This window comes from Ciona robusta, chromosome 3 (assembly GCF_009617815.1).
Source record: "Ciona robusta chromosome 3, ASM961781v2".
Lineage (NCBI taxonomy): Eukaryota > Metazoa > Chordata > Ascidiacea > Phlebobranchia > Cionidae > Ciona > Ciona robusta.
Window position 1 is genome coordinate 10876302 of NC_143237.1, and position 18791 is coordinate 10895092.

At 39.7% G+C, this 18791-nt stretch overlaps 1 protein-coding gene across 4 annotated transcripts; it reads left to right on the forward strand.

The window, feature by feature from the left end:
- The first annotated feature begins 59 nt into the window (after window positions 1-59).
- Window positions 60-17946, forward strand: LOC149739356 (coadhesin-like). Of its 4 annotated transcripts, XM_089874798.1 has the most exons (22): window positions 60-2013; window positions 2207-2362; window positions 2815-2967; window positions 3021-3177; window positions 3375-3475; window positions 3529-3646; window positions 3985-4177; window positions 7724-7901; window positions 8173-8284; window positions 8546-8738; window positions 9050-9224; window positions 9363-9471; window positions 9749-9950; window positions 10196-10370; window positions 10610-10718; window positions 11108-11309; window positions 11555-11729; window positions 11992-12125; window positions 12378-12467; window positions 12784-12923; window positions 13132-13325; window positions 14495-17943. In XM_089874798.1, coding segments are annotated over exons 1-22 (3129 nt in total). In that variant the 5' UTR covers window positions 60-1952; the 3' UTR covers window positions 14497-17943. The 4 variants fall into 4 exon arrangements, with proteins under 4 accessions (XP_089730924.1, XP_089730923.1, XP_089730927.1 ...); XM_089874797.1 differs by lacking the exon at window positions 14495-17943 and having other exon boundaries at window positions 13132-13333; XM_089874801.1 differs by lacking the exons at window positions 10610-10718; window positions 11108-11309; window positions 11555-11729 and having other exon boundaries at window positions 14495-17946.
- The last annotated feature ends 845 nt before the right edge of the window (window positions 17947-18791 follow it).

An 18791-nucleotide genomic window follows, 5' to 3' on the forward strand; every position in this document is an offset into this window, starting at 1 on the left:
AGATCCGTTGGCGTGCCACGCTGCACGACTTCACCTGAGTACAAACTGAAATATTATTCTAAAGCAAAGTTACTTGTAGTACGTAAAACCTCCTCTTGCCGTAGCAATTCCTGTTCTACCTCTTAGTTGCTTGTCATGGTACAGAATACCAATATTAAAAAACAGCTACAATTAAACCTTATTCAGTCTAAATAAAGTTTTTAGAATTATACCCTAATGTTTTGGCTCTCTGGCGCGTTCTAGTGGTCAAGGTTCAACACTAAATACACGCTAGGTGTCGTTTTCAACTTATAGAACCGTCGTAACTCAATTTCCCTGTGAAGTCATGGGGTAAAGGCTGGGATTAAGAAGACAGAATTAAAAAGTTGATGTTACTCCGCGACGAATGCGGATGAATATTTTAGGTAAAGCCAACACACATGTTAGATGATGATATATAAAAAGGGAGTGTGGCTATGACGCAATAATGGACATTATGAGAAAATATCAGGTGTGTCTTTGTTTAGTCTGTGTTTGTTTCGTAATACTTGTTACTGTGACGTCACCATGTACATAATCCTGCCGCCGATGTTTCAATATTATGCGTCATGGATACGATGTTTGTTTGATTGTGTTGAAGTGTAACTTATGTCACTTCACCACACTACACACCGTGTGTACAGTAACTACCACCGGATGTTGGTGGAATTTGACCAAATACCAACTGTCGAGGTTTTTATACGAAATATCGCGGTAGCGCAATTGTTTGATCGTTTGTCTAAAACTTGAAGTTACTGAGTTCAAGGCTCAATGCTGCCACCATTGTTGTGTCGACAACGTTAATCTTGATGGCAACGCGTTAACGAACACGAGGGGTTTGAAGACATTTACAGGTCCGAGTTGTTCCGCCGAAAAAGAAATACGTAAAAATCATTATTTTTAAAAGTAGTGACACCAAAGCGAACCATCTTCACTTTTGATATCTACGTGCCCAACGATTAACGCACCGCAACAAGTTTCACATAACGTAACCAAGTTCACAGAGATTCTAATTTGTAATTGAGACCAACGTGCACGTAGTTATTAGTAACCGCCTCATTAATTAATCCAATTATATAATTTTAATGACCAATAATTAGCAAACACGTGTTCATTTTTCGATCATCGTTACTGTTACATTTAATAGTGACGTAGATAACGTGTATTGTTTATAAACAATGGAAAGTATCATCCCTATTATTACGTCATTGTGGAAAACGTGAGGTCACAGTGAAATTTAAATTCCAACAAAAATTTTCATAATTTTGTCGTAAAATATTTTCGAGGAACAAGTCTAAATTTAAACGAACTTTTCACGTCTGTGCGTTAACAATGCTAATTATCGAAGCTTCATGTTTTTATTTGGTAATAAAGCCCGTCGAGATTTGCATTATAGAACATAAATCATTTTACGGACCGCAGCATAATTGTTATTTATATCTCATGGAATGCGATAACACAAAACGAGAGTCGGTAAAATCACGCTATAGATAAATAGACTTAAAGACACCAAACAAAATGCGTGGTTATTAAACTTAACATAAAATATGTAATAAACTCACAGTGAGTTGTAGCACGGTCTACAAGGCCATGGTTGTAGGTAATAAAAAAACGCCATAGACTAGGCGTGTGGGAAGAGAAACGCATTTTTCAGTTGTGCCATTTTATCAAGAAAAATGATTTTTATGAAATAATCGCCATTATTGGGTGTTTGTAGCGTTTGTTACGTAAACCCTTTTCAAATTCGTGACCGAACTATCCGGATTGCCACGTCACAATCCAGCCTAGAATATGAACCTTCCAATTATATTGTTCTTGATTATGACATCACACTATATTTAGCATATAAGCTAACGCGACGATGTTTATAAGTGATTGTCGCTGCCGGTCGTTAAATCACATCGTTAGCGAAGAGTATAAGCAAGACATCGGAGATGGAATTACTTTGTTTGTTTATTATATTTTATCATTTTTATACCAAAGTCAACGCTCAAGGTAGGAACAGTTCTTTAAAAATCTAAATCTAAAATTTTTAAACTTAATTATTTGTTTATATTTGAAAATTCTTTGCATTATTGTTTAATATGTTGCAACAATCCAATTATGTGGAAACAATGCTTGTTTATATTACGTACGTGTCCCTTTTGTGACGTAACAATGTTGTATTAACTGCATTGTTACATCACAGAGATGCCAAACGATTGTAGATGTTGGATTCCCCATTATAGAAGAACACCATGCAATGGTGACGTAACAATGAGCGAAGATGAATGCGTGAACGCCGGATGTTGTTTTTATCAAGATCCGGTTTATCGAAGTTCCCCGGTTTGTTTCGCCAAGACAGGTTCGTGTTTGTTGCCTGCTTATCCACACACTGCAATAGCTTCAGCAACTCGACTGTGGGCATGGGAGTGGCAACCATGGATAAGTCACTCAAGTTCCCACCCACGAGAATATAAATGACCAAACCAACCAAAAGTCATGTCTGCTTATCCACACACTGCAATAGCTTCAGCAACTCGACTTGGTTTATTTTTATTAATCGTCACCGCACGGGAAGCCAATAGAAGGAATAGCGTTCGCTTTATGACGTATATGTAAATTTTATTGTAACATTGCAATAATACATGTTACGTCACAAAAAGGGTATAATCTTATGAATTATGACATCATAATGAGCAATTATTCTTTGATCGTGCGATAGCGGAATCGACGTTTCATTGTCGCACCTCAGTCGGCTTTGTTACGTATTATATTCCAATAATTAGTTTAAATATTCACGGTTTAATCAAACAGGGAGTTGTCCAACCGCGCGGTGTCAGGTGAACCCGGAACGAAGGCGGAAATGTGACGTCATTAATCGTGACGTCATACCTCGATCAGTTTGCGAGAGTCACGGATGTTGTTACAGTGACGTCACAAGACCTTATTGTTACGTATCTACCGAAGGTAAATTGTTTCGTCAACAAATACAATCGTGACGTCACAGATATATTACGTAGACACCCACGTGACAACGACGGCCCAACCAATCCCCTCCATGTTTTACAACCACCCGCCCCGGGAACCACTGAGGTCGCTACACACGGTTGGTCCATTCCGTTTCATCAAGTCGTGTGAAGATAAAAGTGCTCGCTACTGGGGGTGGAGGGTCACCAGGTGATTATTACGTCATTGCTTATGACGTCATGGGCGTATTGTCATGATTGCGTAATTAGCAATAACATGGTTATGACGTCAGTTCCCATTTTACGTCATTATTACTAATTACGTATTCATGAGCTCATTGTACGATCGTGACGTTATCACTTACTACGTCATAATTGCCAGTAATTCACCATAATCACGATTGTCAGGGAACAATGTCATCGGTTTCGCGGATGTTGGGACCATGACGTCACAAGTAGTTCTGTTTATCGATGTTACCGCGCGAAATGGTTCTGTTTGAATTGGCCAGGTTGGTTGTGACGTAACACATGATATATGTGACGTAACAATCTCATTATACAGTGAAGAACCCGTCATGGGGAAGTTGGAGTTTGTGGACCGAATGCTCGGGTTCGAGATGCAATGTTGGATCGCAACGAAGAACAAGAAGCTGCCATGATGATTATTTACCGAATAAAAGGTGAGGGTTGTGACTTATCCTCATGTGGGGGGTAGCGAAAGTCGTTATAATACGGGCGTTTTGTTTCATACACCTCGTGCCCGCTTATGAGTTACCACGTATGTAACTTAATGGGTGATTGTTTTTTTGTATGGCTGACAATTTCGACAACCCATTAGTGACCACTGGGTTTGGAGCAAATACCGTTAAGTGTTTTGCTAAAAAAAACACTCGCCCACAAAGGTGGCAGCATAGAGCTTTGAATCTGTTACCAACGGATCTAGAGACGAGCGCTTTCACCACTGTGCCAAACTCCAGAACTCAGGCATATAATCGAATCAACAATTGTACCCCCCTAGTTGTAGTGGTGCCAGTTACGAGGAACAGAGTTGTAGAGTTTCGTGTCCAGGGGCTTCGTGGGGGAGCTGGTCGGTGACGTCATGTAGCGATGGTTGCTCCCCTGGCAGCCAGTTCAAATATCGGTCTTGTTTCGATGGATCTACTGTTGTATTGAACGAGAATTGTGAAGGAGGAAATACCGGTGCAGTGCAGGTGATTTGTTTCTCAATATACTTTATGTTTGTTATAACATGGTTGTCTTCTTATACACCAGACACACATGATGTATTCATACACCTTATGCTAACTGTCGAGTTATAACATGGTTGTCTTCTTATACACCAGACACGCATGGTGTATTCATACACCTCATGCTCACTGTCGAGTTATAACATGGTTGTCTTCTTATACACCAGACACACATGGTGTATTCATACACCTCATGCTCACTGTCGAGTTATAACATGGTTGTCTTCTTATACACCAGACACACATGGTGTATTCATACACCTCATGCTCACTGTTAAGTTATAACATGGGTGTCTTCTTATACACCAGACACACATGGTGTATTCATACACCCCATGCTCACTGTCAAGTTATAACATGGGTGTCTTCTTATACACCAGACACACATGGTGTATTCATACACCCCATGCTCACTGTCAAGTTATAACATGGGTGTCTTCTTATACACCAGACACACATGGTGTATTCATACACCTCATGCTCACTGTCAAGTTATAACATGGGTGTCTTCTTATACACCAGACACACATGGTGTATTCATACACCTCATGCTCACTGTCAAGTTATAACATGGGTGTCTTCTTATACACCAGACACACATGGTGTATTCATACACCCCATGCTCACTGTCAAGTTATAACATGGGTGTCTTCTTATACACCAGACACACATGGTGTATTCATACACCTCATGCTCACTATCGAGTTATAACATGGGTGTCTTCTTATACAACAGACACACATTGTGTATTCATACACCTCATGCCCACTGTCGAGTTATAACATGTGTGTCTTCTTATACACCAGACACACATGATGTATTCATACACCTCATGCTAACTGTCGAGTTATAACATGGGTGTCTTCTTATACACTAGACACACATGGTGTATTCATACACCTCATGCTCACTGTCGAGTTATAACATGTGTGTCTTCTTATACACCAGACACACATGATGTATTCATACACCTCATGCTAACTGTCAAGTTATAACATGGGTGTCTTCTTATACACCAGACACACATGGTGTATTCATACACCTCATGCTCACTATCGAGTTATAACATGGGTGTCTTCTTATACACCAGACACACATGATGTATTCATACACCTCATGCTAACTGTCGAGTTATAACATGGGTGTCTTCTTATACAACAGACACACATGGTGTATTCATACACCTCATGCCCACTGTCGAGTTATAACATGTGTGTCTTCTTATACACCAGACACACATGATGTATTCATACACCTCATGCTAACTGTCGAGTTATAACATGGGTGTCTTCTTATACAACAGACACACATGGTGTATTCATACACCTCATGCTAACTGTCGAGTTATAACATGGGTGTCTTCTTATACAACAGACACACATGGTGTATTCATACACCTCATGCTCACTGTCAAGTTATAACATGGGTGTCTTCTTATACACCAGACACACATGATGTATTCATACACCTCATGCTAACTGTCGAGTTATAACATGGGTGTCTTCTTATACAACAGACACACATGGTGTATTCATACACCTCATGCTAACTGTCGAGTTATAACATGGGTGTCTTCTTATACACTAGACACACATGGTGTATTCATACACCTCATGCTCACTGTCGAGTTATAACATGGGTGTCTTCTTATACACCAGACACACATGGTGTATTCATACACCTCATGCTCACTGTCGAGTTATAACATGGGTGTCTTCTTATACAACAGACACACATTGTGTATTCATACACCTCATGCTAACTGTCGAGTTATAACATGGGTGTCTTCTTATACACCAGACACACATGATGTATTCATACACCTCATGCTCACTGTCGAGTTATAACATGAGTGTCTTCTTATACACCAGACACACATGGTGTATTCATACACCTCATGCTCACTGTTAAGTTATAACATGGATGTCTCCTTATACACCAGACACACATGGTGTATTCATACACCTCATGCTCACTGTCGAGTTATAACATGAGTGTCTTCTTATACACCAGACACACATGATGTATTCATACACCTCATGCTCACTGTTAAGTTATAACATGGGTGTCTTCTTATACACCAGACACACATGGTGTATTCATACACCTCATGCTCACTGTTAAGTTATAACATGGATGTCTCCTTATACACCAGACACACATGGTGTATTCATACACCTCATGCTCACTGTTAAGTTATAACATGGATGTCTCCTTATACACCAGACACACATGGTGTATTCATACACCTCATGCTCACTGTTAAGTTATAACATGGTTGTCTTCTTATACACCAGACACACATGGTGTATTCATACACCTCATGCTCACTGTTAAGTTATAACATGGGTGTCTTCTTATACACCAGACACACATGGTGTATTCATACACCTCATGCTCACTGTTAAGTTATAACATGGATGTCTCCTTATACACCAGACACACATCGTGTATTCATACACCTCATGCTCACTGTCGAGTTATAACATGAGTGTCTTCTTATACACCAGACACACATGGTGTATTCATACACCTCATGCTCACTGTTAAGTTATAACATGGTTGTCTTCTTATACACCAGACACACATGGTGTATTCATACACCTCATGCTCACTGTTAAGTTATAACATGGATGTCTCCTTATACACCAGACACACATCGTGTATTCATACACCTCATGCTCACTGTCGAGTTATAACATGAGTGTCTTCTTATACACCAGACACACATGGTGTATTCATACACCTCATGCTCACTGTTGAGTTATAACATGGATGTCTCCTTATACACCAGACACACATCGTGTATTCATACACCTCATGCTCACTGTCGAGTTATAACATAAGTGTCTTCTTATACACCAGACACACATGGTGTATTCATACACCTCATGCTCACTGTTAAGTTATAACATGGTTGTCTTCTTATACACCAGACACACATGGTGTATTCATACACCTCATGCTCACTGTCGAGTTATAACATAAGTGTCTTCTTATACACCAGACACACATGGTGTATTCATACACCTCATGCTCACTGTTAAGTTATAACATGGTTGTCTTCTTATACACCAGACACACATGGTGTATTCATACACCTCATGCTCACTGTTAAGTTATAACATGGTTGTCTTCTTATACACCAGACACACATGGTGTATTCATACACCTCATGCTCACTGTTAAGTTATAACATGGTTGTCTTCTTATACACCAGACACACATGGTGTATTCATACACCTCATGCTCACTGTTAAGTTATAACATGGTTGTCTTCTTATACACCAGACACACATGGTGTATTCATACACCTCATGCTCACTGTTAAGTTATAACATGGTTGTCTTCTTATACACCAGACACACATGGTGTATTCATACACCTCATGCTCACTGTTAAGTTATAACATGGTTGTCTTCTTATACACCAGACACAAATGGTGTATTCATACACCTCATGTACCCTACATTACTATACACACATTGTAACTGATATATTTCCTCTCAGTCCTCCACTTGCAATGACGATTTCTGCACCTCATACTCCACTTATGCAGTTGGCCAATGTTCCAACCATTGCAGTAGAACGGGGAGGAAAGTTCGGTCCAGGACTTGTATCAGTACAGGGTATTCCCCTCCACAATGCCTTACAATAGAAGAAGGATGTTTTGATGAAACTTTATGTGGTGGGTGAGGGTTGGAGTTTGTTGGGTACTTGTGAAATAAATACTTTTAAGTTGTTATATGAGAACCAAACACACATTTTGCTCTCCTGTTTTTTAACTTTAGGTAAAACTCATCGTTAACATTTTACACCTTGGTGGGTAACAGCCTCATAAATCCCATAAATCGGCACCTATGTGTGCATATTGCCACTAAGTTTTAATACGCACCACATAGGGAATCGTCCAGCAAAGTTGGAATATCTTCAGTGTTTCCATTATATTTTATGTTTAGTACCAACATGGGGTTCATGGTCAACATGGGGTGGTTGTGTTGGGCAATCGTGCAACACTGGAACACAAACAAGAACAAGGGGTTGCCAGAATGGCGACGTTACGACTAAAATGTAAGTTGTTGATAATACATTACCCTGGTATCAAACTGTTTTTAGTTATAAAGTAAATATCACCCGATATATTGTAATTTTTTTAAATATTTCATTTTTAATTTACCAAGGTGTTATAATAAACTTCTTTGTTCTGTTAATTCCCATCTCTTTGCTTTGTTTATTAAATATAAATTCTGTTATTGTAATCAAAGAGAACAAATTTTATGATTTACACAAGTTCTCACCACAAAGAAATAAACAACGACCTTCATACACCAGGTGCATAGGGGAGGCCAATGAAGCAAGGAATTGTAGCGTGCCTTGTGTGGGAACTTGGGGTGTTTGGAACCCTGGGGCTTGCAGGGGTGACACTTGCACACCGGGGGTTTCAACAGATACAAGGAACTGCCTCGAATCAGGGGTTGTGGTTGCTAATAGCAACTGTGAGGGTGGGGCACAAGGGTCAACAAGGGTGAGTTTGGTTTGAATTTAAATAATGTAACTCAGTAAACTTGCATGGGGGGAGCAATGACAGTTGTTTTAACACGGGTGTTCTGTTTTTTTATACACCTCATGCTGGCTTACAAGTTACCAAGTAAGTAACTCTGTGGGTGATTGTTTTTCTGTACGGCTGACAATTCAACATCTTGGTTTTTCACCGGAGGATAAACATGAAAGTATTCTAACTTGACAGTGTTGACACTGAGCATGAGGTGCATGAAGCCACCACCATATGTGCTAATGTATTTGGTTTACCACATCCCAAACAACCATGTCACGCAGGAGACACCTTGCAACACAGAGAGATGCAACGATTATTCTCCCTTTGTTTTCCAACAATGTTCAAACAATTGTAGAAGTGGGGTCAAAGTGGGGTCAAGGAGGTGTCTCGATGGTGGGGTTTCCCCTGTCGCATGCCTATCCACGACATTATCTTGCTTTGATGAAGTTTTGTGCGGTAAGTATCTTTGCATCGTGCTTTGGTTACATTTACCATAAAAATCAAACCTTTATTATATTAACATTTAAATTAACCCAACTGAGAATTTTTAACCCATAGTTTCCCTTTTTTTAAAATCAACTTTTAATCCCATAGTACCATCATGGAGTGATTGGTCACAATGGGGGTCGTGTGGGGGGGTGGAATGTACGTCTGCAACAAGAACGAGGACGAGGACATGTCCCGATGCCTTGCCGACCAAACCGTGAGTTGAATATTGGTTGTTTATTTTGGTTAATAGGTGCACACAAAGCACATAAGTGCCCAATCGCACATAGGCGCACATAAGTGCCCAATCACACGTAGGCGTACATAATTGCACATGTTAATGTATCCAAGTTATAACACAGGTGTTCTGTTTCTAAACCTCGTACCAGCTTGTATATTTTGTGAACGATTATTTTTCTGTATGGTTGACAACTAATACGTGCTCACTCAATAGAGCTTTGCTCTTTTGTTTATATAAGTCTTTGCATTCCCAGGTGCCAAGGCCAACCATCAGAAGATGAGAATTGTTTGTCTGCTTGTCCTTCAGCAGCTTGGAGTGCATGGGTCCCAGGTCAATGCATGGGACCCGATATATCGTGCTCGCCTGGGACCCGTACTGAAACACGAACATGTAGGAGTCGAGGGAATGTCGTTGGTGACGTTTTCTGCGCAGGAGGAACTGTAGCTTCAACCAGGGTGGGTGGTTTGTGTTGTTCATGTTATGTGTAACCAGAGAGTTGTGGGTTTGAGGCTCGGTGCTGCCACTGTTGTGCAACTGAAAATATGTCTTGCTCCTTGATCATTTTTACCATAGTTTAGTTTAACAACCGTCATTTTTCTGTTAATGATAATTGGTTAAAACCAGTGATCACTAATAAACTGCTGTTGCCGCACAAGGATACATAAGTCACATTCATTCATCAGCGGCCATATTTCTACAGCAAACAAACTGTCAGGAAGACTTGTGCGCGTCGTACTCGACGTTCACATTCACCTCGTGCACCAATGTGTGCAGGACGGGCACCAGGAGTGGTGTCAGAAGTTGTATCACATCAGGGAATGTCCCTGCTGGATGTTTAACAAAACAAGAATCTTGCTTCGATGAAGTCGCGTGTGGTGAGTAATGTGCAGAAATATAAATATCTTGTGTAATTATCGAACAACCACATTTTTATTTGACACTTTTCCTCAGGTAGTTTCTTAATAAGAATATTCAGATTAAGTTATACTTAAAATGTGTGACTTTTAAAATCAATCTAACATTAAATTTGTGGGGATTTAAAATATAGAGGTCCTAACTGAGAATTTTTAACCCATAGTTTCCCTTTTTTAAAAATCAACTTTTAATCCCATAGTACCATCATGGAGTGATTGGTCACCATGGGGGTCGTGTGGGGGGGCGGAATGTACGACTGCAACAAGAACGAGGACGAGGACATGTCCCGATGCCTTGCTGACCAAACCGTGAGTTGAATATTGGTTGTTTATGATGGTTAAAAGGTGCACACAAAGCACATAAGTGCCCAATCGCACATAGGCGCACATAAGTGCCCAATCGCACATAGGCGCACATAAGTGCCCAATCACACCTAGGCGCACATAATTGCCCAATCGCACATAGGCGCACATAAGTGCCCAATCACACCTAGGCGCACATAAGTGCCCAATCGCACATAGGCGTACATAATTGCACATGTTAATGTATCCAAGTTATAACACAGGTGTTCTGTTTCTAAACCTCGTACCAGCTTATATATTTTGTGAACGATTATTTTTCTGTATGGTTGACAACTAATACGTGCTCACTCAATAGAGCTTTGCTCTTTTGTTTATATAAGTCTTTGCATTCCCAGGTGCCAAGGCCAACCATCAGAAGTTGAGAATTGTTTGTCTGCTTGTCCTTCAGCAGCTTGGAGTGCATGGGTCCCAGGTCAATGCATGGGACCCGATATATCGTGCTCGCCTGGGACCCGTACTGAAACACGAACATGTAGGAGTCGAGGGAATGTCGTTGGTGACGTTTTCTGCGCAGGAGGAACTGCAGCTTCAGCCAGGGTGGGTGGTTTGTGTTGTTCATGTTATGTGTAACCAGAGGGCTGTCGGTTGAGGCTCGGTGCTGCCACTATTGTGCAACTGAAAATATGTCTTTGCTCCTTGATCATTTCTTCCATAGTTTAGTTTAACAACCGTCATTTTTCTGTTAATGATAATTGGTTAAAACCAGTGGTCACTAATAAACTGCTGTTGTCACACAAGGATAAATAAGTCACATTCATTCACCATCAACAATATTTCTACAGCAAACAAACTGTCAGGAAGACTTGTGCGCGTCGTACTCGGCGTTCACGTTCACCTCGTGCACCAATGTGTGCAGGACGGGCACCAGGAGTGGTGTCAGGAGTTGTATCACATCAGGGAATGTCCCTGCTGGATGTTTAACAAAACAAGAATCTTGTTTCGATGAAGTCGCATGTGGTGAGTGTTGTGTGGAGATATAAACCTCCTATATAAAAATATCGAACGACAACATTCCTATTCGACACTTTCCCCTTAAGTAGTTTTTCTAGACTGTTGTTTTTGTTCAGAAAAAAATAATTTTCTTTGTTGTTTTAAGATAAACATATGATATTTATCTTCGCATGGCGGGGCAAGTAGTCGTTATAACATGGGTGTTCTGTTTCATACATCTTGTGGCAGCTTACGAGTTACCACGTATGTAACTTATATACCCACACAGGGACCATCGACCTAATGTTTGTATTGGATGGCATGCAGTCAGTGACATCACAAAACTTTATTGTCATCAAGAACTGGATGCAAAGTTTTATTCCGAGGTTGAATTTACAAGATGGGAAAATCAGATTTGGATTGGTGGGTTATGGGTTGGAGTTAAGGGGGATTAAGATTGGATTCAAACCATTTTAACTTTGGGTTCGGGATTGTTAAACTAGAAATAACAAAAATAATGGATATTTTGTGTAACTTATCCTCTGGTATAAAAAAGATAATAAATTTTAATAAAAACAAACAGTTTGCCCTTTATACAGTGAGACATTGTATGTATAGACATGTATCCAAAATATCTATAGCGACCAGTTGTTCATTATTAAAATTACTTTCCAGACGCGCTATACCGGCAGTGTGGTCACTGATATCGAGTTAGGGGAATCCCAGAACCTACCACAGATCAACAATGTTATTTCCTCGCTTCCTGTAAGTTGGTTGTGATGTAATACATGGGTGGATGTAACTTATTTATCCTCTATAACACGGGTGTTCTGTTTCATACACCTTGTGCCAGCTTACAAGTTACCACGTATGTAACTTTATGGGTGATTGTTTATCTGTATGGCGAACAATTTGGACAATCGATGAGTAATCACTGGGTTTACCGTTTGGTGGTACAAAAGTACCAATCACAGTGTCCTCTGTTTACAATAGTCTAACCACTAAACCACAACGCTGTACTTGTGGTATATATGTCTATACTAAAGCTTACACACAACAACTTAAAATATCAACCCCCCAGTTCACGACCCAATCCACGAAAACCACGCTGTCAATCACTTCAACAATCAACAACAACTTTAACTCAGTCGGAAGTCGATTCCCGGCATCCAGGAGGTTGGTGGTCGTTGTCACCGATGGACTCGCTCAAGAAACCATGAGGTAAATATGATGTCAGAATGTGAATATGATGTTATAATGCAATTGATCAACCATGGTAATTAAAACCTATTTATCGCCGCATGGTGGGGCAACAACAGTCGTTATAACACGGGTGTTCTGTTTTATACACGAACACTTTTAGTATAACTTTAAAGTTACTCGCCAATACAAATGTTGACATTCAATGAAACCAATATATTCCATACAGCGACGTCAACACATTGGTACAACTCGCGCAAACGAACAAAGTTGAAATAATTTCTGTTGCTGTTGGTCCGTTTGCCAACCTTGCTACTCTTGGAGTAATAACCGGAGATCCAACATTCGGAAATATATTTCAAGCCCGTACTTTTAACCTGAATTCAATTTCATCCCCTCTGTTCAACAAACTGTTTAACCCATGTAAGTGATTGTGTGTTTGTATATGTGCAACATGTGTCCATGGTGTGCAACATGTGTCCATGGTGTGCAACATGTGTCCATGGTGTGCCATATGTGTCCATGGTGTGCAACATGTGTCCATGGTGTGCAACATGTGTCCATGGTGTGCCATATGTGTCCATGGTGTGCAACATGTGTCCATGGTGTGCAACATGTATCCATGGTGTGCAACATGTGTCCATGGTGTGCCATATGTGTCCATGGTGTGCAACATGTGTCCATGGTGTGCCATATGTGTCCATGGTGTACAACATGTGTCCATGGTGTGCCATATGTGTCCATGGTGTGCAACATGTGTCCATGGTGTGCAATATGTGTCCATGGTGTGCCATATGTATCCATGGTGTGCAACATGTGTCCATGGTGTGCCATATGTGTCCATGGTGTGCAACATGTGTCCATGGTGCGCAACATGTGTCCATGGTGTGCCATATATGTCCATGGTGTGCAACATGTGTCCATGGTGTGCAACATGTGTCCATGGTGTGCAACATGTATCCATGGTGTGCAACATGTGTCCATGGTGTGCCATATGTATCCATGGTGTGCAACATGTGTCCATGGTGTGCCATATGTGTCCATGGTGTGCAACATGTGTCCATGGTGTGCAACATGTGTCCATGGTGTGCCATATGTGTCCATGGTGTGCAACATGTGTCCATGGTGTGCAATGTGTGTCCATGGTGTGCAACATGTGTCCATGGTGTGCCATATGTGTCCATGGTGTGCAACATGTGTCCATGGTGTGCACTATTTGTCTATGGTGTGCAACATGTGTCCATGGTGTGCCATATGTGTCCATGGTGTGCAACATGTGTCCATGGTGTGCATTATGTGTCCATGGTGTGCAACATGTGTCCATGGTGTGCAACATGTGTCCATGGTGTGCATTATGTGTCCATGGTGTGCAACATGTGTCCATGGTGTGCAACATGTGTCCATGGTGTGCAATATGTGTCCATGGTGTGTAACATGTGTCCATGGTGTGCACTATTTGTCCATGGTGTGCAACATGTGTCCATGGTGTGCACTATTTGTCCACAGTGTGCAACATGTGTATATAGTGTAATAATATACCATACACACACTTTACTTAATGTAGTTTCTAAAATATTATTTTATTTTTGCAGGAAACTGTTGGCTTCATTTGTTTGGATCTAATTTATCATTTGCACAAAATCTTTGTTAATTTCATTGTTTTGTTACTTGTTTTATATTTGAATATACTGAACTGTTCAAATACACGAAAGGTTTTTATGGTATAATGGAGGCACAATGGTGGCAGCATCCAGTCTTAAGAAATAATTGGTTTTTGATTTGTTCTGTTGGGTTACAACTATGTAGACGTAGTGTTAGATTTTGACGGGCAATTTGGATTCTGTTTTTATTTCGTCTTCATAATAAAGAACGATGATCCGACAGCTTATGCTATAATATATTTATCCCGCCAGAATTTTAAGCGTTTTTTAAACATTGGACGTTGGCACGGTGTTTCCAGGTGCCGCTGGTGTTGGAATATTTTAAGGGGAGGAAATATATGAGAAATAAAAACACGGCAACACTTTTCAACGTTGATTAGCCCTGCCCGCTTTTGGTTGATTGGCTCGCAGTCCTCGCTTACAAAACACTCGCCTTCCAATGCGTGGCAGTTACACTACGTGGATGGTTGGTTGAAGTTGGTTCTGCACCAGATTAGGATTATATTTTAGGACTTAAGTTATAATTCCACCACTGTATTACTTCAGACAGCAGGTATTATTACTTGTTATTCGGCAGTATGATTAGAATTACTATCAGTACGCAGTGTCTAGTGTTTAAAAAGTTCCTAAGAGATATTTTGGTCAAAATAACCGAGATATATCGATTGCAACTTTTAGTTTTACTAAGGACCGAACAACCGTATGATGTCGATTTAAGTAACTTGGTATAATGACTGCAGTAGGACACATGCGTCCAACAACGGTAGCAGCAAGAACATTGAGTCCGATACGCTCCGGTTAAAATGCGAGCGCCTAACCACTAAGCTTTGTATCGTTGGAATCGTGTATTGTTTTAACTCAGAGCTCGAACATTCTGTTGCATCGTAGCGAAACTTCGCCATTATTCAGTCGTAGCTTAAACACAATATCTTTGTTTAAACACAATATCATTTATTTATTATAAAAACATGGCAACACTTTCAAACGTTGATTAGCTCTCCCCGCTTTCGGTTGATTAGCTCGCAGTCCTCGCTTACAAAACACTCGCCTTCCAATGCGTGGCAGTTACACTACGTGGATGGCTGGTTGAAGTTGGTTCTGCACTAGATTGAGGTTTTATTTTAAGTTTTAATTTTTTTTAAAGTACTTCTTCAGCATTGTATTACTTCAGACGACAGAATATTATTACTTGTTATTCAGCAGTATTATTAGAATTACTACTAGTAAGCAGTGTCTAGCGTTTAAAAAGTTCCCAAGAGATTTTGTCAAATTAAGCGAGATATCTCGATTTTAACTTTTTAACTCCCAACAAACTCTTAGTTTTACTAAGGACCCAACAACTGTATGGTGTCGATTTAAGTAACTTGGTATAATGACTACAGTAGGACACATGCGTCCAACAACGGTAGCAGCATAAAGCATAGAGTCCGATACGCTCCGGTTAAAATGCGAGCGCCTAAACATTAAGCTTTGTGTCGTCGGAATCGTGTATTGTTTTAACTCAGAGCTCGAACATTCTGTTGCATCATAGCGAAACTTCGCCATTATTCAGTCGTAGCTTAAACACAATATCTTTGTTCGCAATAGTTGGAGGTAGTTTTGTATACGAGTCGTCACTATAGTTTCCACTTAAAGCAACTGCATTTGTTACGTCACAATAAGGCATAATGGGAACGTGTCGTCGATTTCGGTATCGCGAGCGATAGTTACGTCATAGTTAGCTCATCGTTTGACCACCACGTTTATGACGTCACAATAGGTTTTGTTCTACACGGGCGTTTCGCGACGCAAGGCACAATACTTGTATATTCCATTTAGCATTAGTACGTTCATTATCCTAATACCACATGGAAACGCGTTAGGCAAATGTAACGTGTTATTCTCGGCAAAGATACTACATAGAAGCGTGGTATCCTGATGAAGCATTTGTTTTCCGGGAAAAACACGAACCAACCTGCTTAGTTAATTTACGCCGCACGTGGGCAGTAGAGATTCGTATAAGTTAACGTTGTCACGATTAGATATCTATGTTGGAATCGTGGGTGAATTCCCCATTCAGGGGCTTTACCCACTTTATGTAATGGGTGTGGTAGGCAGTGTTTTGGTGGCTTTATAATAAATAATATATAAATATTTTGTATGATCTTGCATCGCTTAAATTGGTTCCTTTGAATACAATAAGGAAGACTCGATTCATAACAAGGACGTATTGGTTAAAAACCTTCTTGCTCGCAATGTTTATTGAAAGATTTAACGGGCTAGGGTTATATAATGAAACGCTGTGTTTGTCCTTGCCCATATATATTATACAGGTTTAACAATCGTCGAACTTCAAACATTTCACGGATGTTCGATATCAAACCTTCAGATTAACAACTTAGGCGTGCTAGGGCTCGGATTAACAACATATATATACGCGTGCTATAGGCAATATATTATATACAGCGTTATACGTCTATAGGTTAAACCTGTATGTTGTTTGTTTCGTGTATTGCTAGTTTTGTAACTTTGCTTTACGGAAAGATCGCTAAGAACCAACGAATGTATGATGTTGGGTTTAGCTTGGTATAAGACTGAGGGTATAATGTAATCAATGTAGAGTTATATAATATCTGTATTATTATCTTCAGGCTGATAGAAAGATTGATTAATCTTTTGTGACATTTCTCTGTCGCACAACGTTTATGCAGCAACATAGCGGGTTGCAAGGTCCGTTGGCTGATTTGGTTGACTACGATGTTGCTTAAAGGGGCATACTAACGAAAAATAAAAATTTGTGTATTGATAGATATGCTCAAATGTGATCTAAAGCTACCATCAAAGTTTTAAAATACAAAACAGCTTTTGAAAAAAATGAGTTTCAAAATCGCAAATTTGACCGCTGAAGTAAAAAAAAATTGGCCGTTGCGCAATGCATGGGATTTCCCATAAGAAAAAAATTCACTCAACTTTGATCGTTTCTAGTTTCTAAAATACTAAAGAAAATTCAAATTTTATTTCTGATTTGGTATAATGAATGCTTCTTCTGCAAAACTATATAAAAAAGTTGTAAAACATAGACTTTATTATGTTTTAATTTTCGATTGAACATAGCTACATAATATGCTGACTCAGCACTTTTTTCTTATTAGTTAATTTTTCGCACTTTTTTATATTAATATGTTCATTATGTCTCACTAGTACCTACTGTACCATTTTTTATAAAAAAAGTCAGTTTTTCGTGTTTAACATTCGGTTTGAAAATATGCTGAGTCAGCATAATCTGGTATGTACCTACGTTCAATCGAAAAATTAAAACATAATAAAGTCTATGTTTTACAATGTTTTTATATATTCTTGAAGAAGAAGCATTTATTATACCAAATCAGAAATAAAATTTGAATTTTCTTCAGTATTTCAGAAACTAGAAACGATCAAAGATGAGTGAATTTTTTTCTTATGGGAAATCCCATGCATTGTCGAAACACCCAATTTTTTTTTATTCCAGCGGGTTTTTTTCACGCGATTTTTTAGAAGCCGTATCGTTTTGGCAAACTTTGATGGTACGTTTAGGTTACATTTGAGCATATCTATCCATATAGAAATTTTCATTTTTCGTTGGTATGCCCCTTTAAGTTAACTTTAACATCTCAACACAGCGTGAAAATACAAACAGTGTTCGGTTATCGAGCCCGACCGATATTGCTTTTTTAAAACCGATACTGATATTTAAATGCACCTAAAAAGCTTGACTGATTAAAACAGTGGATTCCAAAGTGGGCGTCAGCGCCGCTGAGAATAAACCAGGGCAGTTGTACCAAGATATTCCATTAATGTGTAAGTGGGGTGTTTTAGACGTAAAAGTGGTAATATTCAACCCATTACCCATTAGTAACTACTGGTTTGGAGCAATTGCCGTTGAGTGGTTTGCCCAAGAACACATACACCCACAGTGGTAGGCTACCATTGGTAGCAGCATCCAGCTTCAAGAAGTGATTGGTTTTAGATTTGTTCTGTTGGGGTACAACTAGATTTAAAACTTTGGGGTACAACTAGCTAGACGTAGTGTTAGATTTTGACCCGCAATTTGGATTCTGTTTTTATTTCGTCTTCTTAATAAACAACGATGATCCGACAGCTTCTGCTATAATATAATTATCCCGCCAGAATTTTAAGCGTTTTTTAAACATTGGACGTTGGCATGGTAACAGTGTTTCCAGGTGCCGCTGGTGTTGAAATATTTTAAGGG

What these genes read in the sequence shown, in the direction of transcription:
- LOC149739356 (XM_089874797.1), top strand. Translation starts at nt 1,953, where the DNA reads ATGGAATTACTTTGTTTGTTTATTATATTTTATCATTTTTATACCAAA. An exon ending in CTTTGATGAAGTTTTGTGCG is followed by an intron (nt 9,225 to 9,362) that starts GTAAGTATCTTT and finishes TTAATCCCATAG; the next exon opens with TACCATCATGGAGTGATTGG. An exon ending in TTTCGATGAAGTCGCATGTG is followed by an intron (nt 11,730 to 11,991) that starts GTGAGTGTTGTG and finishes ATACCCACACAG; the next exon opens with GGACCATCGACCTAATGTTT.